The 24,910-nt window shown below is 60.0% G+C and overlaps 4 protein-coding genes across 6 annotated transcripts; 1 reads left to right on the forward strand and 3 right to left on the reverse strand.

Moving 5' to 3' along the window:
- Window positions 1–558: 558 nt before the first annotated feature.
- SLC25A10 (solute carrier family 25 member 10) lies at window positions 559–7,785 on the reverse strand. The gene is made up of 11 exons (XM_056341338.1): window positions 7,654–7,785; window positions 5,198–5,317; window positions 4,914–5,028; window positions 4,783–4,831; window positions 4,362–4,403; window positions 3,868–3,911; window positions 3,331–3,401; window positions 3,134–3,226; window positions 2,796–2,873; window positions 2,650–2,706; window positions 559–1,819 (listed from the first exon to the last, which is right to left on the reverse strand). The coding sequence occupies exons 1-11, from the start codon at window positions 7,741–7,743 to the stop codon at window positions 1,718–1,720; spliced, it is 861 nt and encodes a 286-aa protein (XP_056197313.1). The 5' UTR covers window positions 7,744–7,785; the 3' UTR covers window positions 559–1,717.
- Window positions 7,786–8,042: 257 nt separating this feature from the next.
- On the reverse strand, window positions 8,043–11,973 carry MRPL12 (mitochondrial ribosomal protein L12). The gene is made up of 4 exons (XM_056341353.1): window positions 11,602–11,973; window positions 11,431–11,514; window positions 11,173–11,304; window positions 8,043–8,415 (listed from the first exon to the last, which is right to left on the reverse strand). The coding sequence occupies exons 1-4, from the start codon at window positions 11,956–11,958 to the stop codon at window positions 8,299–8,301; spliced, it is 690 nt and encodes a 229-aa protein (XP_056197328.1). The 5' UTR covers window positions 11,959–11,973; the 3' UTR covers window positions 8,043–8,298.
- Window positions 11,974–12,065: 92 nt separating this feature from the next.
- On the reverse strand, window positions 12,066–22,891 carry HGS (hepatocyte growth factor-regulated tyrosine kinase substrate). 3 transcript variants are annotated; one of them, XM_056341317.1, is made up of 21 exons: window positions 22,789–22,891; window positions 22,273–22,357; window positions 21,791–21,866; window positions 21,143–21,235; window positions 19,066–19,189; window positions 17,622–17,674; window positions 16,990–17,058; window positions 16,678–16,802; window positions 16,361–16,439; window positions 16,175–16,273; window positions 15,707–15,802; window positions 15,307–15,345; window positions 15,079–15,222; window positions 14,719–14,929; window positions 14,364–14,536; window positions 14,066–14,206; window positions 13,810–13,987; window positions 13,597–13,730; window positions 13,169–13,285; window positions 12,723–12,818; window positions 12,066–12,645 (listed from the first exon to the last, which is right to left on the reverse strand). In XM_056341317.1, exons 1-21 carry the CDS (start codon window positions 22,823–22,825, stop codon window positions 12,538–12,540), a joined length of 2,277 nt encoding a protein of 758 aa, XP_056197292.1. In that variant the 5' UTR covers window positions 22,826–22,891; the 3' UTR covers window positions 12,066–12,537. The 3 variants fall into 3 exon arrangements, with proteins under 3 accessions (XP_056197292.1, XP_056197284.1, XP_056197302.1); XM_056341309.1 differs by having other exon boundaries at window positions 14,719–14,932; XM_056341327.1 differs by lacking the exon at window positions 12,066–12,645 and having other exon boundaries at window positions 12,793–12,913; window positions 14,719–14,932.
- ARL16 (ADP ribosylation factor like GTPase 16) lies at window positions 22,824–24,453 on the forward strand. The gene is given in 6 exon segments (XM_056341366.1): window positions 22,824–22,997; window positions 22,999–23,035; window positions 23,206–23,264; window positions 23,361–23,474; window positions 23,767–23,882; window positions 24,110–24,453. Coding segments are annotated over 6 exon segments (672 nt in total). The 3' UTR covers window positions 24,282–24,453.
- Window positions 24,454–24,910: the final 457 nt, after the last annotated feature.

Below are 24,910 nucleotides of genomic sequence, written 5' to 3' on the forward strand. Positions count from 1 at the left end.
GCCACCACAGCCTGGCAGCCCCCAGCCCCTCACAAGGAAAGCAGGCTCAGCTCTCCCCATGCTCACCTGCCCGTGGCTCTCACATGGGGCCAGGCACAGGAACAAAGCAGTGATGCCAGCCAGCATCATTAGACTTCGTTAAGGTGACGAGCTTTCACTCCTCTGCTGTCCCAGGCTGGCTCTGTTCCACCTGCTAGAGCCCAATTAGCATCACATCCAGGAGGCAGCTCCTGCCAAGAGGCAGAGGCTGGCACCCTCGGCACGGCTCTGCCCTGGTGCTGCCCACACAGCCGAGGCTGGGCACAGCTCAGAGCAGGGCTGGTGTGGGAGCCCGGCCTGCAGCTCCCCACCGCACAGGGCTGGGAGGCACTGGGCACATGTGCCCTCGGGGCTGGGGACATAGAACAGGGTGAAGACCTCCCTGCTTGGCATGGTGCAGAAGGGGATGAGCCTTGCTCTCCTCCCTCCACTCCCGGAGAGCTCAGCCTGAGCCCTTGTGCAATGGCAGGGAGCACAGCATCCTCCCTCCCACCGCCCCCCAAGCAGGACACCAGGCCCTGGACTTGCACTACTGTTTATTATAATACATATTAAGGTCACAGATATTCCAGTTCTTTGATCCCTTGGGGCGACCACGCACAGAGAGTGGTGCACAGGGCAGAAGGGCTGGTGCCTGCAGCCCCCACAGGCAGGATGGTGCAGGGTGAGGGAGGGCCATAAGGCAGCCTTGGCACACTCAGGGGCTGGGGGTCTGCCCCAATGTGAGGGGCTGAGGAGGGGGTGAGGCTGCAGCACAGTGCTGGATGGACACCCTCACTCAAGGCCAGGGCTGGGGGCCGGGGTGAGTGTGCTGTGGGTGAGTGCCAGGTCCTCGAGCAGGTGCTGCCTGGCCCTGGCTGGGGTGGGGGTCAGCGGCACAGCTGCCAGCCTTGCCCTGGGCAAGGGCAGGCCAGGAGAGAAGGGCTCCAGCCTGCACCTGGCCAGCAGCGCAGAGTGGCCCAAGGGCTGCCACTCCCCCCTGGGGTCCGTTCTCTGTCATCATTGGTACGAGGCACAATCCCTGAAGAGCCCAGCAGCCGTTGGGCGCTGGTGAGTTTTGGCTGAGCTGAAGCAGGCGGTGGTGGGGGAGGCCAGGAAGGAAGCAGAGCGGGGATGCCAGGTTGTGCTGATCCCAGTGGAGGAGCACACAGGGCCAGAGGCACTGAGGGAGGACAGGCCCTCACAGCGCTAAACCTGTGTCTCCCCCTCCTGCTTGCATGAGGGGCTGGGAACCCGCCAGCTGCCCTGCTTCCCCCAGCGTGTGGGGGACACTGCAGCGTGGTTGCTGGCCCACCAGCCCTATAGGCTCTGTGACCAGGCAGAGAGGCAGAAGGGCAGATCCTCTGTTCCCGGAGGTGCACAAGGAACAGGGAAGAGGGAGGTAAAGACAGAACTTGTGGCCAGGAGGGCACAAGGAAGATAGCAAAAAAAACCCAAACCAACAGTACAGAGGGGACAAGGGGCCCAAGACTATACCAGAGGTAACAGATGCTGAGAATAGGGGTGACAGGAAAAGGGAGTCTGGGACTGCCTGGCCACAGACACTGGCAAGGCACAGGAGTGGGGATGAGGGGTAAAGGAGCAGCACTGGCCTTAGACAGTAGAGAGGGGTTCTGGGATCTCAGCAGTGACCTGTATGCTCACCCCCCTGGGGTGAAGCAGGGTCTGTCCCTCCTACTCAGGTGATCACTTTGATCCCAAAATATTTGCGCAGCTGTTCCAGGAAGACAAAGGTGAGGATGGTGTGAGGAACTAGCCGGATGGCAGCAGGAACAAAGCCCTGGAAGGGGACAGCAAGAACGGGGAGAGTCAGCGTGTGCCTAGCCCTTGGGCTTCCCCATCAGGGCCAAGGGTGCCCGGCAGCCCAACCCACAGGGAGCAGCAGGAGCTTGCAAGCACCAGGGAGTGGTTCGCTGGGCATGCAGCATGGAGCTGGGGCCTTGGTGGCAGGCAGAGACTACCACGGCAGTGAGGGAGGCACTGCAGCCATTGCTGTGCACACAGATCTCAGCATCATGCATCACCCCTCTGCCCCCAAACACATCAGTGCCAGCATCACCACTACGTAGACAGAATCTTGGTAGAAGCCTGGGTCAGATCCCACAGCCCCCAGTGCAGAAGGGGGTTGGACGCTGCCTGGGGAAGATGAGCAGACAGGCTGTAACAGGGAAAATGCCTGACTGGCAGCATCTGGAAGAAACTTCAGGCGTGAAACCCTTTTCCAGGAGCCCTACCAGCAGTGAGACTGGACACACAGGTGACTGCACCAAGCCCAGGTGCGTAGGGTGCAAGAGCTGACCAGTGTCTGCTGGTCAGTAACATCCAGCGAGTGCTGGAGCACTGCTGCCTATACCTGCATTCCTGTTTGGGAGCCCAATGGGTACAAGAGGGCAGCTGCTGCAGTGCGCAGACCCAGGCTGCAAGCCCAGAAGAGGCCATGGCTCTTAATGCCCCAGGGCCAAGGCAGGGGCTGGCAGATGAAGGCTGCCAGCAGCAGAGTGTGGAAGACTCCTGCCCCAGAGCTGTTCTGGGCCTTAACCTCTGCTCCCAGCCCAGCCCAGCCCAGTCTCCCCCGGCTCCACCCCATCCCACACAGCCCCAGCTAGGTACCTTGTAGAAGGCGAGGGGTCCGAGCTTGGCAGTTTCCATGGCACAGTGGGTAACACCCTGGAGTGAGAGAGACAGAGATGAGGTGGTGCTGGGAGGCAGAGGCCAGTGTGCGAAGGGAGCGGAGGTGGGCAGGATGGGCTGCTCACCCGGTACTCTCCCTGAGAGTTCATGAGGCGGGTCTTGAGCACATCCAGGGGCTGGCACAGGAAAGTGGCACATCCGCCCTGGGGAGAGTCAAAGAGGGTCAAGCAGCTCTGGCTCACAGAGCAGACCCAGGTGCCAGCAACTGCCACTGTCACTGGAGAGACCCAGAGCCCTGCCTGGGACCAGCTCCAGGCTGGGAGCCCCACAGGAGCCTCTGAGCCCAGCTCTGCTTAATCAGAGCCCTAAGAAGCACCTCTGGCAGCCTCAGCCTGGGGGACCTGAGCCTGGCTGCAGGCAAACCCCATCCCAGTCCTGCCTCCCCGCACCCAGCCCTGCTCACAGCGATGAAGCTGGCCAGGAAGTGAGTGAAGATGTTGTCCGACAGCAACCCAGTTGTGAGAACCAGCTGCTTGGCCTGGTCGTAACAGGACAGCTGTGGAGACACAGTGTATTAGTGAAATGTCGCCACTCCTCGCCATGCCAGGAACTACCCCTGTCCTTACCCCAGGCACCTACCGCCCAGCAGAGCTGTCCTACCTGCCCAACAGTGACTAGGGCCCCTCGGCTGGATGCCATCGTAGCTCCGGAGAAGAGTTTCTTTAAGCCCTCTGTGGACAGACAGATTGGGATCAGCAGAGTCCTGGGACATTACTCACACTCCCTCCTCCCGGAAGCCTCCTTCCCTGCCTGGTCTGTGTCCTGGACTCCTCACAGAACAGCAAATAAGCTGCAGGAAAGAAAAAACCTTCAGCACAGCCCTGCCTCCTCCCTGCTGCTGTTCATTCCCCTTCCCACCTGCTCCCACCCTCTTGTGCTTCTTCACAGCAGCTCCTGCAGGCCTCTCTTTTTTTTCCCCACTGGTGTACGGGCAGGCTGCCAAGCTCTGCCTGGCCCATGCCCCAGCCAGATGCATAGCCCTCGGCTCCCCTGGAGTCACGGGCCCCACGGCCACCCTTCCATCCCCTCTCCCTGCCCCAGCTGAGCAAGCACCCGCGGGCACCCCAGCCACGGCTCCCCACTGCCAGCAACGAGGCAGCAGGCAGGCTCACCCTGCCCTGGCTGGCACAGCCTCACCTTCCTGGAGGACGCGGTACATGCCGTCCAGGGCATGAGAATAGCTGGAAGGAGCGAGAGGGGAGGATGTCAGGGTCGGAGGCTCCCCAGCACCGGCAGCTCCGAGCAGGCAGCGGCGGCTCCCGGGGCTGCGGCCTGGACCCCGGCCCCGCCGCCCCCGGGCACGGGGCTGTGCTGCCGGTGCGGTGCTGCCCCCCCGCGGCCACACGGACCCCCGGGGAACCCGGACGCCCTGCCCCGCCGCGGCCACACGGACCCCGGGACCCCAGACCCCTCCCCGACCTGCTGCCCCGGCCCCCTGAGAACCCCCACCCCTCCCGACCTCCCGCTGCTGCCCTGGCCCTCCCGGGAGCCCTGGCCCCTGACTGCACTGCCCGAGGCCCCCCGCTCCACTGTCCTGACCACCCACCCCGGGAGCCCAGGCCCCCCACCCCACTGTCCTGGCCTTCCCAGGAACCTGAGCCCCCCAGTCTACTGTCCTGGACCCCACTCACTTGCGGCGCAGTGAGGGCGGCTGCTTCATGTCGTTCTGCATCCTGGAAGGCAGAGCACCACGGGCTGAGGCAGAGGTCAGTGCCCTGCTGCCCCCCTCAGCCCCAGGGACCTGGGGCAGGGCTGCCCCTGCTCAGGGCAGTGGCCAGAGGCCCAGCAGATGGATTGTGTTGCCTGTTTGCAAAGGGACCAGAAAGCTGCCTCCAGCCCCATGCCCCCCCAGACGGCCATGCAGCGGCTGGGGGCTGTCACATCAAATGGCAGAAAACAACTGGGTACAGAGCTCCCCGCCAGGACCAGGCACTAACCAGTGGCAGCCTGGTCAGGAGAGCAGTCCGTAGCCTGGGGAGCACCCCACCATCCCCATCGCTGCCACCTGCCAGCCACAAGCCTTCTTTTTTACCAGCAGCACCCAGAACTGACCTGACATTCACCATGTCTGCTGGGGTCCCCACGAACCCGCCGGTGAAACCTAGGGGCAAAGAAGACCTGGGGTCAGTGGGCTCCTCCAGCCCAAATGAGCCTGGGGCTGAGGGACCCTCTCCCTCACTCACCTCCCACTGCACCCAGCAGCACTTTCTGGTAGAAGGGGGGAGGGCCCTGGCTGCCCTGGCCCAAGTGGTCCCTCGCGGTCTCGTAGATGGCAAAGCGAGTCAAGGAATACGTCATCTGGAGGAGGGAGAATGAGCTGCTGTGTCCCGCTGGGCACCAGTCCCTGTGGCTCAGGGCAGCCTGTCAGCTCCAGCCCAGCTGCCAGACAGTGAGGGCAGTGCTGCACAGCAGGAGCTCCACGCTGGCCCTGGGGGACCAGAGACTGTCAGGGCATGGTGGCACTCACCTGCCGGCACAGTGAGGCACTGAGCCCGTTGTAGAGAGCCAGGAAGCCGTCGGTGCGGATCACACGCACTGCCATCCCCATCATCCGCATCTTCACCTCCTGCTGGGTCTGCAGGTGGACCTGGGGCAGAGTCCAGCAGCATCAGCACACCAGCCCAGTGCTGGGGCTGGGTAGAAATGGGACAACACAGGGCAGCAGAGCAGCGATGGCTGCTCGAGTGCTCATCAGGATAACTTGTCAGCACTCGCACAGGAGATTCTGTGCAAACAGCAATAGCTCCAGGCTCTCCACGCCTAAGCAGTACTTGGGAACTGGCCCAGCCCAGCACCAGAGGGGTGGAGGCTGGCAGGAGAAGGGGCAGTGCTGTGGAACCTGCCCTCAGTCCCTCCCAGGTGCTTGCCCGCCTCAGTGGCCTCAGCAGCACGCCCCAACATGAAGTGGTAGCCCCGGGCCACATCGGGGCAGGGAGGATCCAGAAGCACGTGAGCAAGCAAGCAACTAGTGTGGGTTTGCTTGATGGGACCACAACAGGATGAGTTAATTCAGGACCTCTTGATGGCCTACAACCTTGTCATGTGAAATGGCAGGCCTCTAGAAGCAACTTCCCCTCCTCCCAAGCCACAGGAATTGCACAGGCAGGAAAACAACCCCGTAGCTCTGAAGCACTCCTGGCCACAGCCTGGGCATTCAGGTGCTCCCCTGCCCAACCCCAGCAACCCAACACTTCCCACCACCACCAGAGGAAGTGATAGTGGGACTGCGAGGGCTGTCCGGGACAGAGGAGCTGTGCTGGCTGGTGCCAGAGCACGTTCTGAGCATAACCACCTAGCCCCACACTGCGAAGATCACATGTGAGTCAAAGGCCCCAGGAGATAAGGAGAACAAAGGGCCGCTGGCCAGGGACCAGGCCTGGCTCCCATTAGAGAAGCCCCAGCATGGTCAGAGCGTGGGACACACAGCGGGACGCTGGGAACAGCCTCTGCCTCCTGTGCAGGGCAGCAGTGGGGGGCAGGGAAGGGGCCTGCCTTTAGCCCCAGCAGGTGGATTTTGGATGTCGGAGACCAGAGCTTGTGACATGCTGGGAGCTGGGTGAGCAGCTGCCAGGCAGCGCAGGGCAGGGGGACCAGGCAGGCAGGGCACAGCTATGCCAGAAGTGCTCTGCTGCCTGGCCACCCCAGGGCTGCAGGCAGGCGGACAGGGGAGGAGCTGGTCAGTGCTGTGGTCACTGCCGCAGGGCAGGCAGTCCCTGTGGGCGGCCAGTGGCTGCATCCTACAGCCGGGCTGGCTGGGGCCTCCCGCCAGGGCCAAGGTCCAGAGGTACAGCAAAGCGCCCTTGGCCCCGTGCCCTGCCAGACCCCGAGGCCCCTTGTGCTTCCCCATGCCTGGCACCAGTCCCCACTGTGGGCGAGCTCTGGGCCAAAGGCAGGTCTGTGTTCAATACTCAGGTGCAAACCCTCGGGCAAAACCAGATGACTGGCCTGGGCTCAAAGCCACCGAGCACATGGGGGCTACGCATCCACAGGGGACAGTGCATGGGGACACTGCCCCAAAGTCAAACCCATCACACTGGCTTGGAGACAGAGGCAGACCTGGCGGCATATGCCAGCCTAATTCCCCTTCTTAGTGCCTTGCCAGGCCGTGCTACACAAGCCCCCACGGGCTGCCAGCCACCTCCGATGGGCAGCCGTGGCCAGCCGGGCACGGCAACACGCCGAGCACCGGGACGTGGCGTCCCCCCGTGCCAGCGCTGGCTCCTCCGCTGGGCCCGCGCCCAGCGCGGCTTCCCCTCCCTCGGTGCCGTGCGGTGGGCAGGGGTGCCTGTCCCGAGCCCGTCCCGCAGGCAGGGCAGGCCCCGGCCCGGGCTCGCTACCCCCCGCAGCCCGCCCGGCCGCCCCGCCCGTTGTGCCCGGCTGCGCGCGGCGCCCGTGGTGCGGGAGCAGGATGCCGGGCCGCCCGCCGCGCCCCGCCGGCACCTTGGCCGGAGGACACGGATCCAGCGGGCCCGCGTCCAGCGCCGCGCAGGGCTGGCCCGGGCGTCCTCCACAGCCCCGCACCGCACAGCTCGTGGGGCCGGCACCCCGGGCTCCCACAGCCCCGGGCCGTATCCCCTCAGCCCCACACCCGGCCCCGGGCCCCCCAGCGCTGTGCCCCGGCGCCCCAAGTCGCCTGCTCACGCGCCCCCGCACCCCCCCACCCCCCAGCCCAGGGCTGCTCCTCGCGCGCTCCGGCCCCTCACAGCCACAAACCGGCCGCCCGGCAGCCGTTTCTCCTGTTCTCCACCGCCGTTCCCGCCCTCCAGAGCCACCCCCGGCTCCTCAGAGCCGTTCCCGGCCCCCAGCCTCTCAGAGCCGCGTCCCCCCGGCCGCTCCCCTGCCCCTAGGCGAGATTCTCCGGCTCCCCCGAGTGGCTCATCCATCCACCCGGAGCCACTCCGGCCGCCCCCCGCCCCCCCGCACCTTGAGCAGGTCCAGCGGGTGGGTGCAGCACGCAGCCCCGCACGACGCGAGGCCGCCGAAGTACCAGCGCGACACGCGCCGCTCCGCCATCGGCGCCGCTCTGCACGCGGCCCCGCCCCTCAGCCCCGCCCCCCCCCTCCCCACTACCGGCGGGGGATCGCGGCACCGCGGCCGCCCCCGGGCTCCGAAGAGCCGGTTCCCGCTCCGCAGACCGCGGAAGACGCCTCCCCCCGCTAACGGCCGGGGCTGCCAGAGCTCCCCGGGGGGGCGACACCAGAACGCGGCTCGAGGCGGCGGCAGCGCGGCGCGGCGGGCGTCAGCAGCGCTGGTACCGGCTGCGTGCGCGGGGGCCCGGCAGCATCAGGCAGAGCTGATTCTGGAGAGATTAATCGTTTTACAGCGTGGTTTTTTTTACATTTATGAAGGTAGAGTTCATTGCGATGCCAGAACTAGGCAGCAGCCCCGCCAAACCGTACGGCATTCTTGCAGCGGATCACTGCTAGAGAGCATTCCCACCGCACAGCCAGGGGATGCCTCACACTCAGAAGCACCGGACCCCGGCTCCGGCAGCAGCCAGTGCCTGGGCAGGTGGCAGCGAGGAAGGCTGCCATTGCGCCAGTCCCTCAGTGATGAGACAGGGGCCATCTACTCTAGAACCACAGTCCCTCCAGCTGCCTCCAGCGCTGCTTTAATCTTCTCTGCTTCATCCTTGGAGGCATTAGCCTTGATCTCCTGCGGAAGGGACTCCACCAGCTTCTTTGCCTGCAGGAAAGACAAAGTACGAGACTTGTAAACTAGCTTTCACTAACTGGATTAACAGATTTAGAGCCATGAGCCTGACTTTTGCATAAGCAGGGAAACTCACTGACTGGTCCCAAAGCCAAGACTTTTTACTTTAACTACAGCACATCCTGCTGGAAGATGTCTAAACCCAACTGTAAGTGGGGGCCCATCCACTTTAGTCCTGGAAGGCCTTTTTCAGCCAATGATTGCCCACCAATTCCTCCTACCACAGGCATGGTGCATCCAGATGCACAGCCCCAGTCTGAGGAGCCTGGGACACACAGAGCCACTGCAGCAACCTGCTAAGGCAGCTACTGGCCTGCCTTGGCTCGCCTTTTTTCAGAGCGAATGTTTTGGGTTGCATATTTTTGCCAGCAGGGAGGAGAGGCTGTCTCAGGGTTTGTACACAGCTGTGCAGGAATGTGCTGCACTGGGTAAAAAAAAAAAAAAAAATAATAAAAATTTCCCATATGGACTATGCTTAACAACACAATCTTGATACTTTGACTTTTTATACAAAACTATCGATACTATGCAGTACTGCAAAATTTAAGGCAAGCTGAGAAGCTGTTGAACTGATTTAAAGGGACTTCGGGGAGTACTGCTGCAAAAAAGGGAAGGGAGCCCAGGAGGATAAACCCTGCTGCAGTCAGATGCGCTCTCTCTCACAACCCAGCAGCAGCAAAGCTATTTGGCTCCTTAAAAAAAAAACCCAGGGAGGCTCCTACAGTAAAAAGCTGCTGCCAGCTGTCTGCCATGTGGCACTGCAGGTATTTTAGCACCCAACAGATTGACCATTGCTGACAGAAAGAAGGTTTTATTGTTTTAATTCACGTTGGGCTCAGTGACTATGTATCCATGGTGGCAGGAAACACTTTTTCCACTAGGGATGAGAAGGTGTAGCTGTGCTGGCAAAGCTCAGCAGGGCAGGCATGCCTTCACTCCCCAGAGCCCAGGACAGCGTCCGGAAAGGAGCTTTTCTGGCTTGCCAAGATGAGGACAGGCAACACAATCAAAGTTATTCATTTAAGAACCTTGCTCACTAATGTGTAACTTCTGTTCTAAAGCAGCCACAGTCAAAGGCAACAGCTGCTCACAACACCCAGCAGGAGGAAGAGCAGGGCCAGAGCCAAGCTGGACCCACGCAGGAACACCCACTGGGCAGAGAGGCAACGCACTTCCAACCCCAGCTGGACTGTATGGGAATGAAGATGCGAGGCAAGTATCTATTGGGCCAGCTCTGAACAAGTGTCCAGAGGTGCAAATGGACTCGAGTCCAGCTTGTGCTGACAACACGCCTGTCTCATCAAGCGGTCGTTTCTGTAGGACTAACCTGTTTGAGTCACATCAGCACCCAACGTCCCAAGATTTTACTAGCAATGCCTTTTTGCAAATCATTTACAGCCCTACAGGACAAGAACAGATTCCCTGCAGATCTCATTAAAATCACCTCAGTTGGATAGCAATAAAATCTATAATAAAAACATTATCACCTACATTTTGAATACAACCCCTGTAGACAAAACCAACTGTCAGGAGCAGTTTTGCGTGTCTGTGTGTGTGTATTTTACCAACAAAATATCAGGTCGGGTAAGTCACGCTTGACAAAGTTTATCCGCAATAACCTGCATCTACCAACCTTTTAACTGCATCAGAACTGTAGCCAGGTTGTCTGACAGGTTCCACATGCTAAGCCAAGTTGATTTAGTATTAGTTCTGCAGACAGCTTTTAATTACCTGATCGTGTCCGCTACAGGGTTTTGGTATTTTAATGTTTGCTTGGGACTGATAACGGATCAACAACTGTGAGACTAACCAAACTGACAGTTAGTTATCCCAGCAGGCCAACGAAACTCATGTCTCTGCTACCAGAGTTTCTCTGTTACCGAATTGTCTGCTTTGCAATATATCAATACAAATGTGTCAGAAGATTTTCTGCAATTCCTTCTGATATCCCAGGCTTCAAATAAGAGCAGATCTACAATGCTCAACATTTCTTCCTTGCAACTACGTAAACAGACAGCTACTATTATCCCCAAGATATGAAAGCATCACCCGAGGAGAACCAAAGTGTGTTAAATACTTCCGCAGTAGCAGCTCTATCACCCATTCTTTGTTCTAAACCTATATCATGGTTCAAGGGCATGAGCTCAGATGCTGCACAAAACTGTGAAAGGCACGTCTCATCCGAGGAAAAAGAGGCATCACCTACAAAAAGAAGAGCTCTGAAAAAGACTGGAAGTGTGGATTGCAAGACACGTGAATTGCAGTAAATCATCTAAATTCAGAAACGTACTGGCCTTCAAAAAAGCCAAGGAGAAGGCAAGCCAAATCTGTCTGTAGCAAGGAATCCTGGCTACTCCCAAATTCTACAAGAACGCTCACAGAAGCTCCTGAGTTTGGAGATGCTGAAGCTGGCTGGCACAGGGCACTCTGAGGTCATTGCCTCCTTCACCGCTTCTGCTAGGGGCTCACTTGGTGGCCATGCAGCAGAGCAGGGAGGGAACAGCAGTCTCTAAAAAAACCAGGCAAACAGATGCGACCGATCCCTGCTCTACACCTCATCCACATCTTTGCACTGAGGCGTGTGCACTGGCAGACTGTTCTAAACGCAGAAATCCAGGCTTCCCTTCAAACAGAAAATTGAGGCTGCCGCTTGCTACACGCTTCGGGACCCATCTGGGCCTGGGGGCGATGCAGTAGGGTGGCCAGAGCCTCGGGCAGCCCACTCCTCACCTGCACGAGGTTCACTCCTGGCACGAAGTTCTTCACCTCCTTGATCAGCTTCACCTTGTCAGCAGGCTTCAGCTCTGTCAGCCGGACAGTGAAATGTGTTTTCTCTTTCTTGAGCGGGACACCTTCCTCCTCCTGGAAGCAGCCAGAACTCGGTGAAAGTCCAACAGCCCTCCCCCCCCCCCCGCGCGTGGGGACCCACCAAGCCGACTCGGAGCCCCTGAAGCCCAACTCCCGACCCCTCCCCGCAGAGCCCGGTACCTGCGGAGCTGCTTGGGCGCGCTGGAAAGGAGCAGCAGCAGCCGCCGCCGGCATCACCCCCACGTCCGGGATCTTCAGCGTCTCCTGCGGGAAGAGCAGCGGCACCGGCGGCCAGTGAGGCGGCGCACGCGGGCCGGGCCAGGCCGGTATGAGGCGGGCCGGGCCACCCACCTTGAGGAGCGCGTTGAGGTCGGCCACCTCCAGCAGCGTCAGCCCCGCGATGTCCTGCACCAGCTGCCGCACCTTGGGCGAGTACTCCTTGGTGGCCGTGTCCAGCGGCGCCTCGGCCAGCACCTCCGAGCGCCGTGCGCGGCCCGTGCCCAGCGCCCGCAGGCCAGCGGCGGGTGGCCGGGCCGCGGCCCAGCGCAAGGCGGGCGACAGGCGGCGGGGCAGGCGCGGCGGCAGCGCGCGGGCGGCGGGCAGCATGGCGGCCGCAGAGGACACGGCGGCGCTCTGCCCCGCGCTCGATGGTCCCGGCAGCCCCCGCGCCGCGTCGGGCCGCTCTAGGCCGCAGCGTCGCGCCTCCATGGTTGCGGCGAGGCGGCGAGCAGACGGCGCTCTAGCCGCCAGGTCCGCCAGGACTCGTTCGCCCCGCCAGGCCGCGACCCTCGCGCCCCCAGCACACCAGGCCGCAGTTCGTTCCCAACACTTTATTATCGCCGTTCGCGCTCGGACTGCCCCGTGCGGAGCGAGGGAGCGGCCGTGCCGCGGGGACAGGGCCTGGGCCCGGGGAGATGGCGCTGGCGGGGAGGGGGCTCAGCTGGGGCGGGGTGGGGCGAAGCGGGGCTCTGCAGCACAGCCCCACCGGGCCCGCGGCAAGGGGGCCGCAGGCCGCACTACCCCCTGGCTCCTCCTGGCACGGGGGTCCGCGGGCTGGCAGGGCAGGGCGGGCAGGGCCAGGGGGCAGCCCCAGGCCGCGGTGCCGGAGAGCTGCTCCGCTGCGGCCTCCCTGGCCCGGAGCCGGCGGCTGGAGCCCCACAGGCCCAGGGGAGCTGCGCAGGGCGCGGGGCGGGGAGGGCGCGGTGAGCGGCTGGGGTACAGAAGTGTTCGGCGTGAAGAGTAGTGTTACGCGGGACACCCCCTCCCCCCCGCACCCTGCGGCGGGGATCAGTCAAACGAGATAAGCTGTGCCTCTCCGCTGCCCGGCGGCTGCTGCACAGGGGCGGCCACCGGCGGGGGCTGTTGCTGCGGGGGGGCCCCTCCAGCAGGTGCCATCTGGAACAGATAAAGTGGCTTCATCAGCGGACATGCCGCCCCGGGGCCCCAACCCTGCCGGGGCTGGTGGCACTCACCTGTTGGTAGAGGGGCTGCTGCCCAGGCAGGTAGGACTGCTGGGCTGGCAGGCTGCTCAGTGTGGCTTCCTGCGCCGGCAGGGCAGACAGGAGGCTCTGCAGGAGCGAGGGGGTGGCCGTCAGAAGGGCTGGGGGATGTGGGGCGGCCACAGGGCAGGAGGTGGAGGCCCACAGCCTTCAGCCTGCCTCCCCTTTTCACAGGATCGCAGAATGGTCAGGGTGGGAAGGGACCACTGGAGATCACCCATTCCAACCCCTGGCTAAAGCAGGTTCACCCACAGCAGGTTGCAGTGTTGCATCCAGGCAGGTTTTGAATGCCTCCAGAGAAGGAGACTCTTCCCCACCCCTGGCAGTGCAGGCCTTGAAAGGCTCCATGGGCTGAAGACCACTCACACCTCATCCCCCCCAGCACCCAAGAAGGGGCCTGTGTAGCAGGGGGTGCTCACCTGCATGCCATAGGGCTGGTAGCCCATGGAGACTGACTGGCTGCCCATGTAGCCCACAGCACCCGACTGGGGGGCCTGAGAGATGGCCGGGATGCTCTGCGACTGCGAGGCTGCGCTCTGGGGAGGAGAGGCCAGTGAGAGGTGGTGCAGGCAGCGATGGCTTGTCTCAAACCAATGCCCCAGCACCACTCTCCCCACTCCACTGGAACCAGGGTGTCTTCCTCCCTCTGCACCACGGGAAGCTCTGAACTGGCTCTGGCCCCAGCCCCAACCCACTCCCACAGCGAGAGCAGCCGCAGAGCCAGAGATCTGGGACCACCCAGCCCTTTCTCCCTCCCGCTCAGAAATTCCATTGCCGGGATGGAGCGAGTTGCACCAAGCCCTGCAGAACGCCACAGCCAGCCACGAGCTGCTCTGCCCTCGCTTGCCTGGTAGCCCTGTGTTGGAGTTGGCTGGTAGGATGAGTACGCCGGGGTGGTGGTGGGCACCGCCTGCCCCTGCTGAGCCGCCTGCCCACTGCCTGTTCCCGGCTGGTACATGTAAGCGTTCACCATGCTGGGATCTGGGGTGGAGAGGTCAGAGATAGAAGCAACCACCTTGCCCTCAGCTCCCACCCACGTGGGAGCAACTGGGTGACGTACCTGTTCCCGTGACGGGCATTGCGGTGTATGGCCCCGTGCCCCCTTGTGCTGCCTGGTTCATATATACACTGTGCATGGGAGAGCCCTCCACGGAGCCAGCCGGGCTGAAGGTGCCAGGGAAGCTGGTGGGCCCGGAGGGCTGGTAGATCACCCCACTGGCTGCGGGCATGGCCTGGAGCTGTTGAGGGAAGAAAAGGAAGCTTTAGGCCACATCCCCTGGGACCTGGCAGGAGGGTCTCTGGCCCAGCAGCCGCACCTGGGCATAAGGCAGTGAAAAAGCTGGCATCTGGGCTCTCATCTGGATGGTCTGCTTCTGCTGTTCCAGGCGCATCTGCCTCTCCTTCTCCTGCTCCTGGAGTCGCTGGATGGCCAGCTGACGCTGCATCTCCAGGTACTCCTGTGGGAAGAGGGCCATGACAACTAGAAGCCAGGACACCACAGCATCCGCTCCTGCCAGGGCAGCTGCCCCTGCCAGTCCTGGGCTCGCCCAAGGTGCAGGCAGGCCTGCTGGCTGACGCAGACCCAGATACCCTGGAAACTCTTCCCTGCCTCACCTGCTTCTTCTGCCTCATGATCTCCAGCTTCTGGGCCAGCTGGATCTGGCGCTGGCGCTCTGCCTCCTCTGCTGCACGACGCAGCTTCTCCTGATGCTCCTCCCGCAGCGCGTTCAGAGCCCCACGTGCATCCCGGATCTGAGCCAGTTTGTCCTGCAGGCCTTCGTAGTACACTGGGGAGGGAAAAGCCAGTCTCAGGGACCCTCTCAGGCCACAGCAGTCGGACCACCTCTCCCTGCACACTGGCTTCTCTCCAGAGAGACCGTGTCACGGGAATGCCAAACCCTGGCCCTGGGGAAAGCCCTGGCAATCAACCGCTCCTCCCCACGCCCACAGCTGGGCAGCTCCCACATACGCCTGCGCTCATCCAGCTGGTTGAGCAGCTCCAGCAGCTGGGGGTGCATGTTGTTGATGGACTGGAAGAGGGACAATACAGCCGAGTCATTGGTGATGCTGCGGCCCCGCATGTGGTTACTCTTCATGCGGTTGACAAATGTGGTGACCGCATTCTGCAGTGCCTTCAGGAACTGCTCGTGGTTCTCCTCAGACTCGCCATTCTGGTATTGCTGCTGGAAGGACAGGGAAACCAGTCAGCCTCAACTCTCCCATGCTGTGAGCCACCAGCAAGCCTGCAGAACTGCGTGTCAGGGCCAAGGGAAGCATTTGTGCACTTCTCACCCCTCAGAAGCTGCCATAGTGCCAGGCCCCCTCTTACCTCAACAACACCAAGTGGGGCAGGGTGGGCTTCCCCAGGCTGAGCGGCTGGCTCTGTGAGGGACAGAGGTGCTGATGGGGTGGGGCTCTTGCGAACTTCCTCTTGTTTCTTCTCCCAGTAGTTGCGGTTCAGGTACCGAGCCAGCTGCCAGAAAGAGCAGGAAGATGAGCATCACAGCCCCGCGGGGAGTGAGCCTGTGCCATGGACTAGTAAGGCCTGAATCCTTACCTCTGGGTCAATGTCCTCAGCCAAGGGAGCAGAGGAATTCTGGAAAAAGACAAACAGGGAAATCTGGTTCAGAGAAACCAGAGACCCACAGCTCGCACACAGACGTGATGCTCAGACCTGGTTACACACAACCACCAGTGCCGAGCATCAGCAAGAGCCTGAAAGGGGACAGCCCTCTCCTTCAGCCAAACACATGCTGCAGCTACTGGAAGCAGCAGAGGTACCTAAATGCCAGCTGAATACAGACCTTCTTGCTGAAAATGCAGCAGTGCTGCGAAAGAGCAAGGGATTGAACGAGACAAATCTCTCAGAACAGGAATTAAATCTGACGCGGAAGACTCAGGCTAGGAAACTGGCCTGTGTCCAGCCACTTCGTGTTCAGGGGCTCCCATGAACGTACCACAGATGGGGAATAGAGCGTGCTGACTGGGGGAGCTGATGACGTGACAGGTGTGGGCTCAGCCTTCGGGTACATGGAGTAGGTAGTTTTCTGCCTCTGCAAAAGAGGGAAAAAACAGTCAACTCGGGGACTGTCCAGACCCCTCTAAATCACCCAGTCAGCAACAGCCTGGGTAGATGAGGTTCCTAGCGACGGCCAGGCATGGCCGGCAGACCCAGCCTCACACTTTGTGTGGTTCCCGCAGGCCAGCATGCCCAGGGCTTGCAGCTTGGGCACAGCCTGCTTCCAAGATCCGCAACTGCAACGCAGCATGTGCCGGGCTCCACTTCCACCCTCTCATTCCACAGGCCCTGCAACTTGCTCACACCAGGGCAGGCCTAGAGATCTGTTACTGGAGAGCAAGGAGATGCCCAGCACATCTGGGCTGTATGGCAACAACCACTCCCAGATGCCAAGCAGGGCACAAACCATTCTCTCCTTCTCCTCAGCCTCTGACTGAGACAAGGCAATAGCTAGTTGGAGCTCTTCCTCCTCTTGCAGAGCTGTCTCATCACGCTTTGGGGGAAGCTGCAAGTGGAATGATGATGAGGTGGTCAGTAAAGGGATTAACAAGCTGGTCAGGATCACTGGATCACCTACAGGGCAGCCACTCACCTGGGACTGCTGAGAGAGGGGGCTGGTCAGGTACTCAGGGGGCAGTTCAGAGGTGGCAGCAGCTTTACCCTCAGCTTTCCTGTAGTCAGAAAGAGGTGACAGTGCAGACTGAATGCTCCTTCCTCCGCACTGGAGCCCCAGCTCTGCACAACACTACAGCTGTAAACCCCATTCCCAGGAAGAAAGGGAACCCAGCCCTGCCTGCGCAGCTTGGGAAACCCTAGCTCAGGTCTGCAGAAAGGTGGCTCCACACCAAGCTTCTCCCCTCACAGTCCCAGCTGTTGGAGGCAAAGAAACACACCACAAAGGGTACTGACTTGTTGAGATGCTCGTAACAGGGCTCGCACACTCTCACTTCCTTCTCAATCCCAAACTTGGGGATGGTGGAATACTTGGAGGAACATTTGCCACAGAATATCTGCCCACAGGCCCTGCAATGATGCTGCAAAGGATGGGAGACATCAGTGCGGTAGCAAGACACTTCTTCACCATTAGACAGCATCTCTCAGACACTCCTGGTGTTTCCCTGCCAGTGGCCAGGGAACACAGCCCAGCACCAACACACTTCCATGCAGGCTCAGCGGGACGTGCAGGACCAGGGAATCCAGAGGGGCAGCAGTGGCACCCACCTTCCGTGTCACAACGCCAAACTGCACTCGACATCTGTGACACTCCTCAGCATCGACCCAGTCTGGAGCCTGTCAGGGTTAAGGAAAATTGCATAAGAAGGGGAAAAGATGACTCAAGGAGAGTCTCCACAGAGCCTTTCAGGAGCTCCTACAGCTAACCAAGGTATTCTTATGAATGGGGGAGACTGGAAGCATTTGCAGCTCAACAGGAACTATGAATTTCCACAAGTTATTTCCACTCACATTCCTAGAGACTGTGACGCTTTCCTAGTCAGCAAGAGATTTTCTAGGAACATATCTGCACAGCAATCACTTTAGCAATGCCCTGCTGCCATGTTCAGACTGCCATGCTGGGGGAAGGCCACCAAAGTAGGGTAAGATGTCTCTTATAGATACACAGAGAGAACTCCCTGTCCTGGTCAGTTCTCCCCCTCCATGTGGTAGTTTTAGGTTAACTTGCTGTGCACCACCCCAAAACTGCCCACATGACAGCTGGGAGCAGTATGTACCCAGTAAGGCCACTAATCTGCATGAAATGGAAGAATGCAAGAATGGAAGGCTCAGTAGGAAGGGGACAGGAGATGGAAGGTCTGTCCTGCAGTGCCGACTCCCTCCCCACTACCAGAGCTCACCCTTTCAGCAGCGAACATGGCATCGCTCTCTTTGAATTCCGGGAACACGTGACCTGCAGGAGAAGTGACAGTGTCCTGTGTGAAAGGGCTCCTCCGGCACCAGAAGGCCGTGGTGCCTACAGCCTCATGCCACAGGTCTCAGCCACACTCATATCCAGCTCAGCTCACCTACCCTGACCATTATCTTACTCTGACATAACTGGCAACAATCTTCCTGCTGGAGGCCAGAGGCCAGTGCTCACACAGTCTGGCTCTCAGCCACGCTCTCAAATCACAGAATGGTTGGGGTTGGAAGGGACCTCTGGAGATCATCTAGTCCAAGCCCCCCTGCTAAAGCAGGTTCACCTACAGCAGGTTGCACAGAATTGCATCCAGTTGGGTTTTGAATGCCTCCAGAGAAGCAGACTCCACGACTTCTCTGGGCAGCCTGTTCCAGTGCTCTGTGTCACCCTCAAAGAAAAGAAGTGTTTCCTTACATTCAGATGGAACTTCCTGTGCTGCAGGTTGTGCCCTTTGCCCCTGGTCCTGTCGCTGGGCACCACTGCAAAGAGCTTGGCCCCATCCTCTTGACACTTGCCCTTAAGATATTTGTATAAAGTGACAAGATCCCCTCTCAGTCTTCCGCAGGCTAAACAGGCCCAGCTCCCTCAGCCTTTCCTCATGAGGGAGGTGCTCCGGTCCCCTCACCATCTTCATGGCCCTAATGGGGACATGCCCCATTGATTTCCCTTATACACCTGTAAGGGACATCAGGGCCCCTTGGATAAGGCTTATTTCTCAAGACCTTGAGCTGACGATGGGGGAAGAAAAGGCCGCTGCGTGGGCAGGCAGGGCTCTGAGGCCCATCCCCTATGAACAGCAAGAGCGTAGCAACACCAGCTCCGTGGGCGATGGAGACCTCCAGGCTTTCCCACTGCCCGTGGAGGTTCTGGTGCAGAGAAAAGCAGAGACGGCAGCACGTCCCTTCCCTCACAGGAAACGCTGCCATCCCAGGACAAGAGAGAAAGTGCCATGCTGACACTGTCAGAAAGCAGGAGCATGGACCCATCCCAGGAGGACTAATGAAAGGCTGGGAGGAAGGAACCACCCTGCTGTAAATTCCTTCCCAAAGGACACGCTGATTTGCTGCCAGTTTCCTGAAGAACATTTGCAGCTCCTGCTTTTCAGGTCTCACTGCCAACCCTTAGCTGCTAGCAGGGCTGGAGGCCCACAGCAAGGCAGCCCCCAGTCCTGGGACAACAGGGCTGTCCTCTCTCTGCAGCAGGATTCAGTCACTCCAAGAAGTTAATTGGGTATCGGGCACCAAGAAAAAGTTCAGTATTGTAAGTCCAGATTTTGCTGATGCCAGGCAGGGTCCTGACACCCATTCCTGCTCCTGCAAGGCTCCTCCAGAGCATAGCTGCTCGGCCAATTGTCCACCCACCTTTTCCCACAGAGTCCTCACCTTCAACCTTCATTATCTGATAGGTGTCCTGCACCACCTTGTACTTGGGCTCATTGCGGAAGGCATGAGCCCAGGCCTGGATAAGGTACAGGATCTTACTGCGGACACTTGTCTCCACTTGTCTCTGTGCAGAAAGGGAGGAGAAAAAAAAAATCTGAGAAAAAGATCCCGAAACCCCAAGGATGGTGTGAATCCCCTAGAAGAGAAGCCAGAAATACCATTCAGGGGAAGAGAAACTTTAGAGCACTTGTGCAAGGTAAGAGCTGTCAGAAAGCTGCCATAAGGACAATTCACAACAAGGATGACATACTCCTTCAGCTTCCCCACTTCTGCCCTCCAGCACAAACAAGAAAACTTCCTTCAGAGCAGCATGGAGAAACTCAAAAAGGGGTGTGGTTATGATGCTTTGAGAAAACACCCACAAAGACTTGCACAGCTGCTCCCCAGGGCAGACACAAACACTGGCCTGCACAACATCTTTGTTCACCTCCTCACAAAAGTTGCTCGTTCTGCACTTGTAAAACTGTGGGACCTACAGCTACCCAGCTGGGCAGAACAGCAACAGTCTGCCTCACCCGAGGACTGACAGGGCACCACAAGCTCACAGCCGGAGGGTGTTGGTGCCAGACTGTCAATACCTCCAGCCTGGGAATACCCAACACTACTCAGGATGTGAAACAGTACAGACAGCTGGGAAGCCTGCCCTTTGGAGGCAGGGGTGGTTGTATCACAGTTCAAGGAGGTGGAGGAAACTTGGCAAGCCTGTTCAGATCCCAGCCAGCCTCCGAGAGCAACCCTGTCATCAGCTGACCAAATCATCACACGTTCACATGACTGGCTGCTCCAGAAATCCCCCAGGAAGCAGAGGAGCATTGTCAAGCTCCAATTTCAGCCAAGAGCTCAGCCCACACAGCATGACTTACTGACAGTTCCTGGAGCTCCCAAATTCTAGAAGATCTGGCAAAATCCTGCATTCCACAAGTCACAACCCTGAACCTCATCAGAACTAAGACCATGTTACCAGCACTAGGCATTCACAAGCAGCAAAGTTCCATGTGTAGGAGGAGAATGGATCTGTGGCAGTTATGAAACTACCAAGGCAAACTGGAGAGAACCACAAAATCTCTGGATCTGATCTCCTCAGCGCCTGGAATAGCTGCACCTAGCCATCACATTACGACAGCACTCCTATCTGAACAGAAGACCCTGCATGGAGACTGAAGCCAGCCCTAACAGGAAGGTCACAGGAGAGAGACACCCTACTACAGTGTACAAGATGATGGGACTCGCACAGCTCATTCACCAAATAATCTGGGTCATCTGGTTGTCTGCTTCTGGCAGAAGACAGAGGCTGTAAGGAAGGAACAGCACTGCTCTAACAAGCTCTTGTCTGGGCATTGCTGTTCTGGGGCTGGGAGCTGGAGACAGAAGTTCCCATTTCCACTTCAGTTGTGGAAGTGTCCAGAGCAAGGACTTACAGAGCTCTTACAGGTATGTTATATCAAACCTGCAAGTGATAGCTTCTGGCAACAGCTTGTCAGTGAAAACAGCCAGGTTTACATCCTGCAAAGCTCCTCAAACAATTCCACAGGCCAATGAAATGGCCATGATAAAGGGGAAGCTTCTGCCAGTTTTTACCTGGTGCTCTACCTTCCTGTGTGTGTCTCGCTGTGCTATGGGAAGGCGATTTGCCTCACTGCTGCTTAGGTCCTTGGTGAAACTGCCAGACCATCACCTCTCTTTTTCCTTTGCTGTCTCAAGCCAAGCAAAGCGTTGCACCCAAGAGCATTTACCATGAAATGGTCTAGGCCTTTGCAGCGTATTCCTACCCCACTTCACAATACAGCCAAACGTGACCTCTGCTCTCACATCTTCTCTCCCTCACAGGCACTCCTTAGTTCCCTACGCTCCTTCACATCATGCAATACAGTTTGCTCTTTTCTGAAACACATTTCCCAACACCTTCCCTTCTGCTCTTTACGCAGAGGGAACGAAAGAGAGGACACATGCATTTTCTCCTTCTTCTGCTTCTTTTCCAACCTCATTCAAAATCAGTAGTAAACCAAGATACATTTACCTTGAGTATTTCCTTCAGTTCCTCCATAGTCTGTTTATTGGCCACCTCATCATGGACTGTTTGGCCACAGTTTTTAACCACCGACTCCATGACCTACAAAGGGCAAAGGACACCGTTAGCCCACCACCTTCTTCCTTCTCTGTGGCCTGTGGTGAGTCCTAGCACACGTTACAGGTCACTGCAGCCAGCACACCAAGATGGGGGCACTATTTAAGCTCTGAGTTGCAGCAGCCAGCACACCAAGATGGGGGCACTATTTAAGCTCTGAGTTGCATTAGGGCAGTGTCAGTCAAGCCAGAGAAGTCCACATCGCCATGCTGGAGAATAAGCTACCCTTCAACTTCATGGTGGCCTTTGTACCTCTTCTACGTGGAGACAGACCCCCAGGGACAGTATCTCAACTTCCAGCTTTGCATATTCCTAACACTGAGGTGGAATTAAAGAATGAAGACCATGGGCTGCTGATCGGTCACAAAACCTCTCTGCTAGAGCCAGGAGGAGGCAAACTCCAAGCTGCAACTCCGATGCTCCATAGGCAGGGAACACTGTGCAGACTGCGCAGCCCAGAAGGCAGGTTTATAAAAGATGGGAAGTTCCCTGGCCTGTGAGCCAGGCCCCTGCAGTGCTCACGGTTTAGGCTGACGTTACCTCCAGTGCATAGAGTGCCACATGGGGATTCTTATCGTTGACTTTCTTCTTGATAGCGTTGACAGCATATTTTGCTCTGGGTAAGGAAAGAGAGTACACGTCCTCAGGCAATCAAGAATCCCAGGGGAGATTTCAGCTGCTGCTGAACGCCTGCCAACCCCCACCCTAACAAAGGGTAGAGTTAGCTCATGGTCTACGAGATTCCCCCAAGGCAAACCCCCCCCAAGGGAAGAGAAGGAATGAGCGCATTCAAGCTTCAGTTTCTCTGAGGATTTCAGGCCAGAGGTAACCTGCAACTCCTGAGGTCAGGGAAGTATGTCAGCATATCTGGTGGCACCATACTGCCTTTCCAACATTTTTCTGAAAGGCAGTAACAAGATGCATGCTACTGCAGGCTGACCAGTCTGAGACTCTCATGCTTCACCTTGTGAAGCCAAGGAGGGCTGTGCTTATAGTGCATCCAACAGCCAAAGAGCACTTACTGGGTATCTCCCTGACGGATCATGTCACAGATCTGCAGGATAGATTCCCAGTCTGTCTCCAGCAGAAGCTGGCTCGTAGCCTTATCTGCAAGGAACGAAACCATTAGGCTGCTTTAGGCAGTACTGCATATCTCGGCTCTGCTCCACCGCTGCCGATGTGCTCCCGGGACAGCTCCCACAGACTCCGGCGATGCCCCAGACGCGAGCACTCGAGGATAAAAATCCCGATTTTTCGCGGAACGCGCCAGCTCTTCCCCTTCCGACACCCCAGGGCACCCGGTAATCTCGGACCCGCCGCCCCGGTTCCTGCGGGCCGCGGGCCCCGTACCGCCCGCCCGGGCAGCACTGAGCCTCGGTACCGGCCCGGGCAGCGCTGCGCGCGCCGGCGGCACGCAGCCCCGGGCCCGCCCGGCTGCCCAGGCTGAGGGCTGCGGCTCCCGGCCACGCCGAGAGGCAGCGTCCCCCAGCCCAGCCCCCGTCCCACCCGCCGCGCCGAGGCGAGGCCGCGGCCGGTACCGAGGAGCCGCTCGAAGGTGCCGCCGCCGCGCCCCATGGCGTCCCGCCACCGCCGTCGCCGCCGGCCTGGCCTGGCCCACCGCCCCTCCGCGGAGCGCTTCCGCTTCCGGCTTCCGGCGCGGGGGGGGGCTCTTTCCGGCGGGCCGGGCCGCGGCGGGATGGCGGCGGCGGGGAAGCCAGTGCCCACGTGCCTGCTGCTGGGGGCGGCGGGGTGGCGGCAAGAGCCTCCTGGCCAGGCGGCTCCGCCATATCCAGCGGGGCAGGGGGCCCGGCGGGGCGGGGGGAGTCTGGGGGGTGGGCGTCCGGCCCGAGGGGGCCCGGCGGGGCGGGGCGGGGCGGGGGACCCGGGCGGGCAGCGGGCCGCGGCCCTGTCCCCTTCCCCTTCCCAGGTACCGTCGTGTCCTTAACCCGCGGCACAGCTGAGCGTCGAGGAGGCGGCCGCGGAGCTGGGCGAGCCCCCGGCCACACAGCCCACGGTAGGCAGAGCCCGGCGGGGGCCGTGAGGCAGCCGGCAGCCCCGGGGCGGCCGAAGGGCTCTGTGGCACGCCCGTACCGAGCCCCTGTCCCGGCAGGTGGGCACCAACCTGACCGACCTGCGGCTGCCGCGGAGGGTGACGGTGCGGGAGCTGGGCGGCTGCATGGGCCCCATCTGGCCCAGCTACTACGGCGAGTGCAGCGCTCTCCTGGTGAGCGGCGGCACCGGTACCCCACGCCCGGGCGGCGGCTGAGGGGGGCCCCGTGGCTGCGTTGCAGCCACCCTGTCCTGAGCCACAGCCTCGAGGGACAAACCGGGCCGGGCAGGACATGTGTGCAGGGAAAGGGGCACCCCGTGGCTGGGGTGGGGGCTGCCCCAGCTCTGCTGCAGGGAGTCGGGCCCCTCAGTTTCGCCCCGGTTGTGCGATTTCCCTCCTCTGTGCCCTGATCCAGCACAGGGCACCCTCGGGCACACCTGCACCGCTGCTCTCCCTTCTCCTCCAGTTCGTGGTTGATGCCGGTAACCCCACCCAGGTGTCATCGTCCTGCATCCAGCTGCTGTCCGTCCTCTCTGCAGCGCAGCTCGCCTCTGTGCCGGTGCTGGTCCTCTTCAATAAGATGTGAGGAGGGGGCTCAGCCTGGAGGGTGGGGGGCATGCTGAGGGGCTGCAGTGGCTCCCGCATTGCTTCCATCGGGTGATGCCCAAGGAAGTCTGCTGCATCCTGGGGAGCAGCAGCTGGCCCCCCCAGGCTGGCTGGGCCTGTGGAGACCCCCCAAGCCGGGGGCTGGGCCAGGCAGGAGAGCCGTTGCAGTAGCCTAACACAGCCCCCCCTCCTCCCAACTGCAGTGACCTGCCCTGCTACATGTCACGGGTGGAGATGAAGTCGCTGTTCCGCATGCAGGACATCATCTCCTGGGCCACACAGCCCATCACGATATTGGAGACCAGCGCCCGTGATGGCACTGGTTTGGCTGACGTCCTGCAGTGGCTTCGGGCCACGCTCGGAGATCCCCGCTGACCCAACCCTGCCTGGTTGTCTGTGGCAGCCCAGGCAAGTCTTGTCACCAAAGGAGGTGGCCAGTGAACAGCTGCCCAATGGGCTGGGCACGGGGCCCACATGGTGTCACAGGCCGGTGGCAGACAGAAGCCCTGTGGGACTTCACAGTAAAACTTCCACAGTACTGTCCAGATTGGTGGCTGCCCTGTGCTTGGATAGAAACCCCAGCCTTTCAGGGAAGGGATGAGCAGGAGCCTTAGAGGCCAGACTGTACTGGTACCTCTAGGGACAGGGGGGATGGTCATGGGGCTCAGGGCGGGGGGGGGGGGGGGGGGGGGGGGGGGGCTGTAGCAGTGCCTGGACTGGGCTAGGCAGGACTGGGGCTGGTAATGCCTCCTGGCTTGGAAGCCAAGTGCAAGTGGGGCTCCTGACAGCAGCTTTTGCCTCAGTGGCCTCGTGCCAGCCAAGGCACAGCAGGGTGACCTGGGGGAAGACAGTGGGGGGCCTGGGTGGGTGTCAGGAGCTGGGGCAGGCTGTGCTGCAGGGATGCCTCTGTCAGGGACATCTCATGAAGTGCAGCACTGTGCAGCTGCTCTCTGGCAATTGCTTAGGTTTGAAGCACGGCTGGGTCCGCACAGAGAACCTGGCCC

This window comes from Falco biarmicus, chromosome 1, assembly GCF_023638135.1.
Source record: "Falco biarmicus isolate bFalBia1 chromosome 1, bFalBia1.pri, whole genome shotgun sequence".
Lineage (NCBI taxonomy): Eukaryota > Metazoa > Chordata > Aves > Falconiformes > Falconidae > Falco > Falco biarmicus.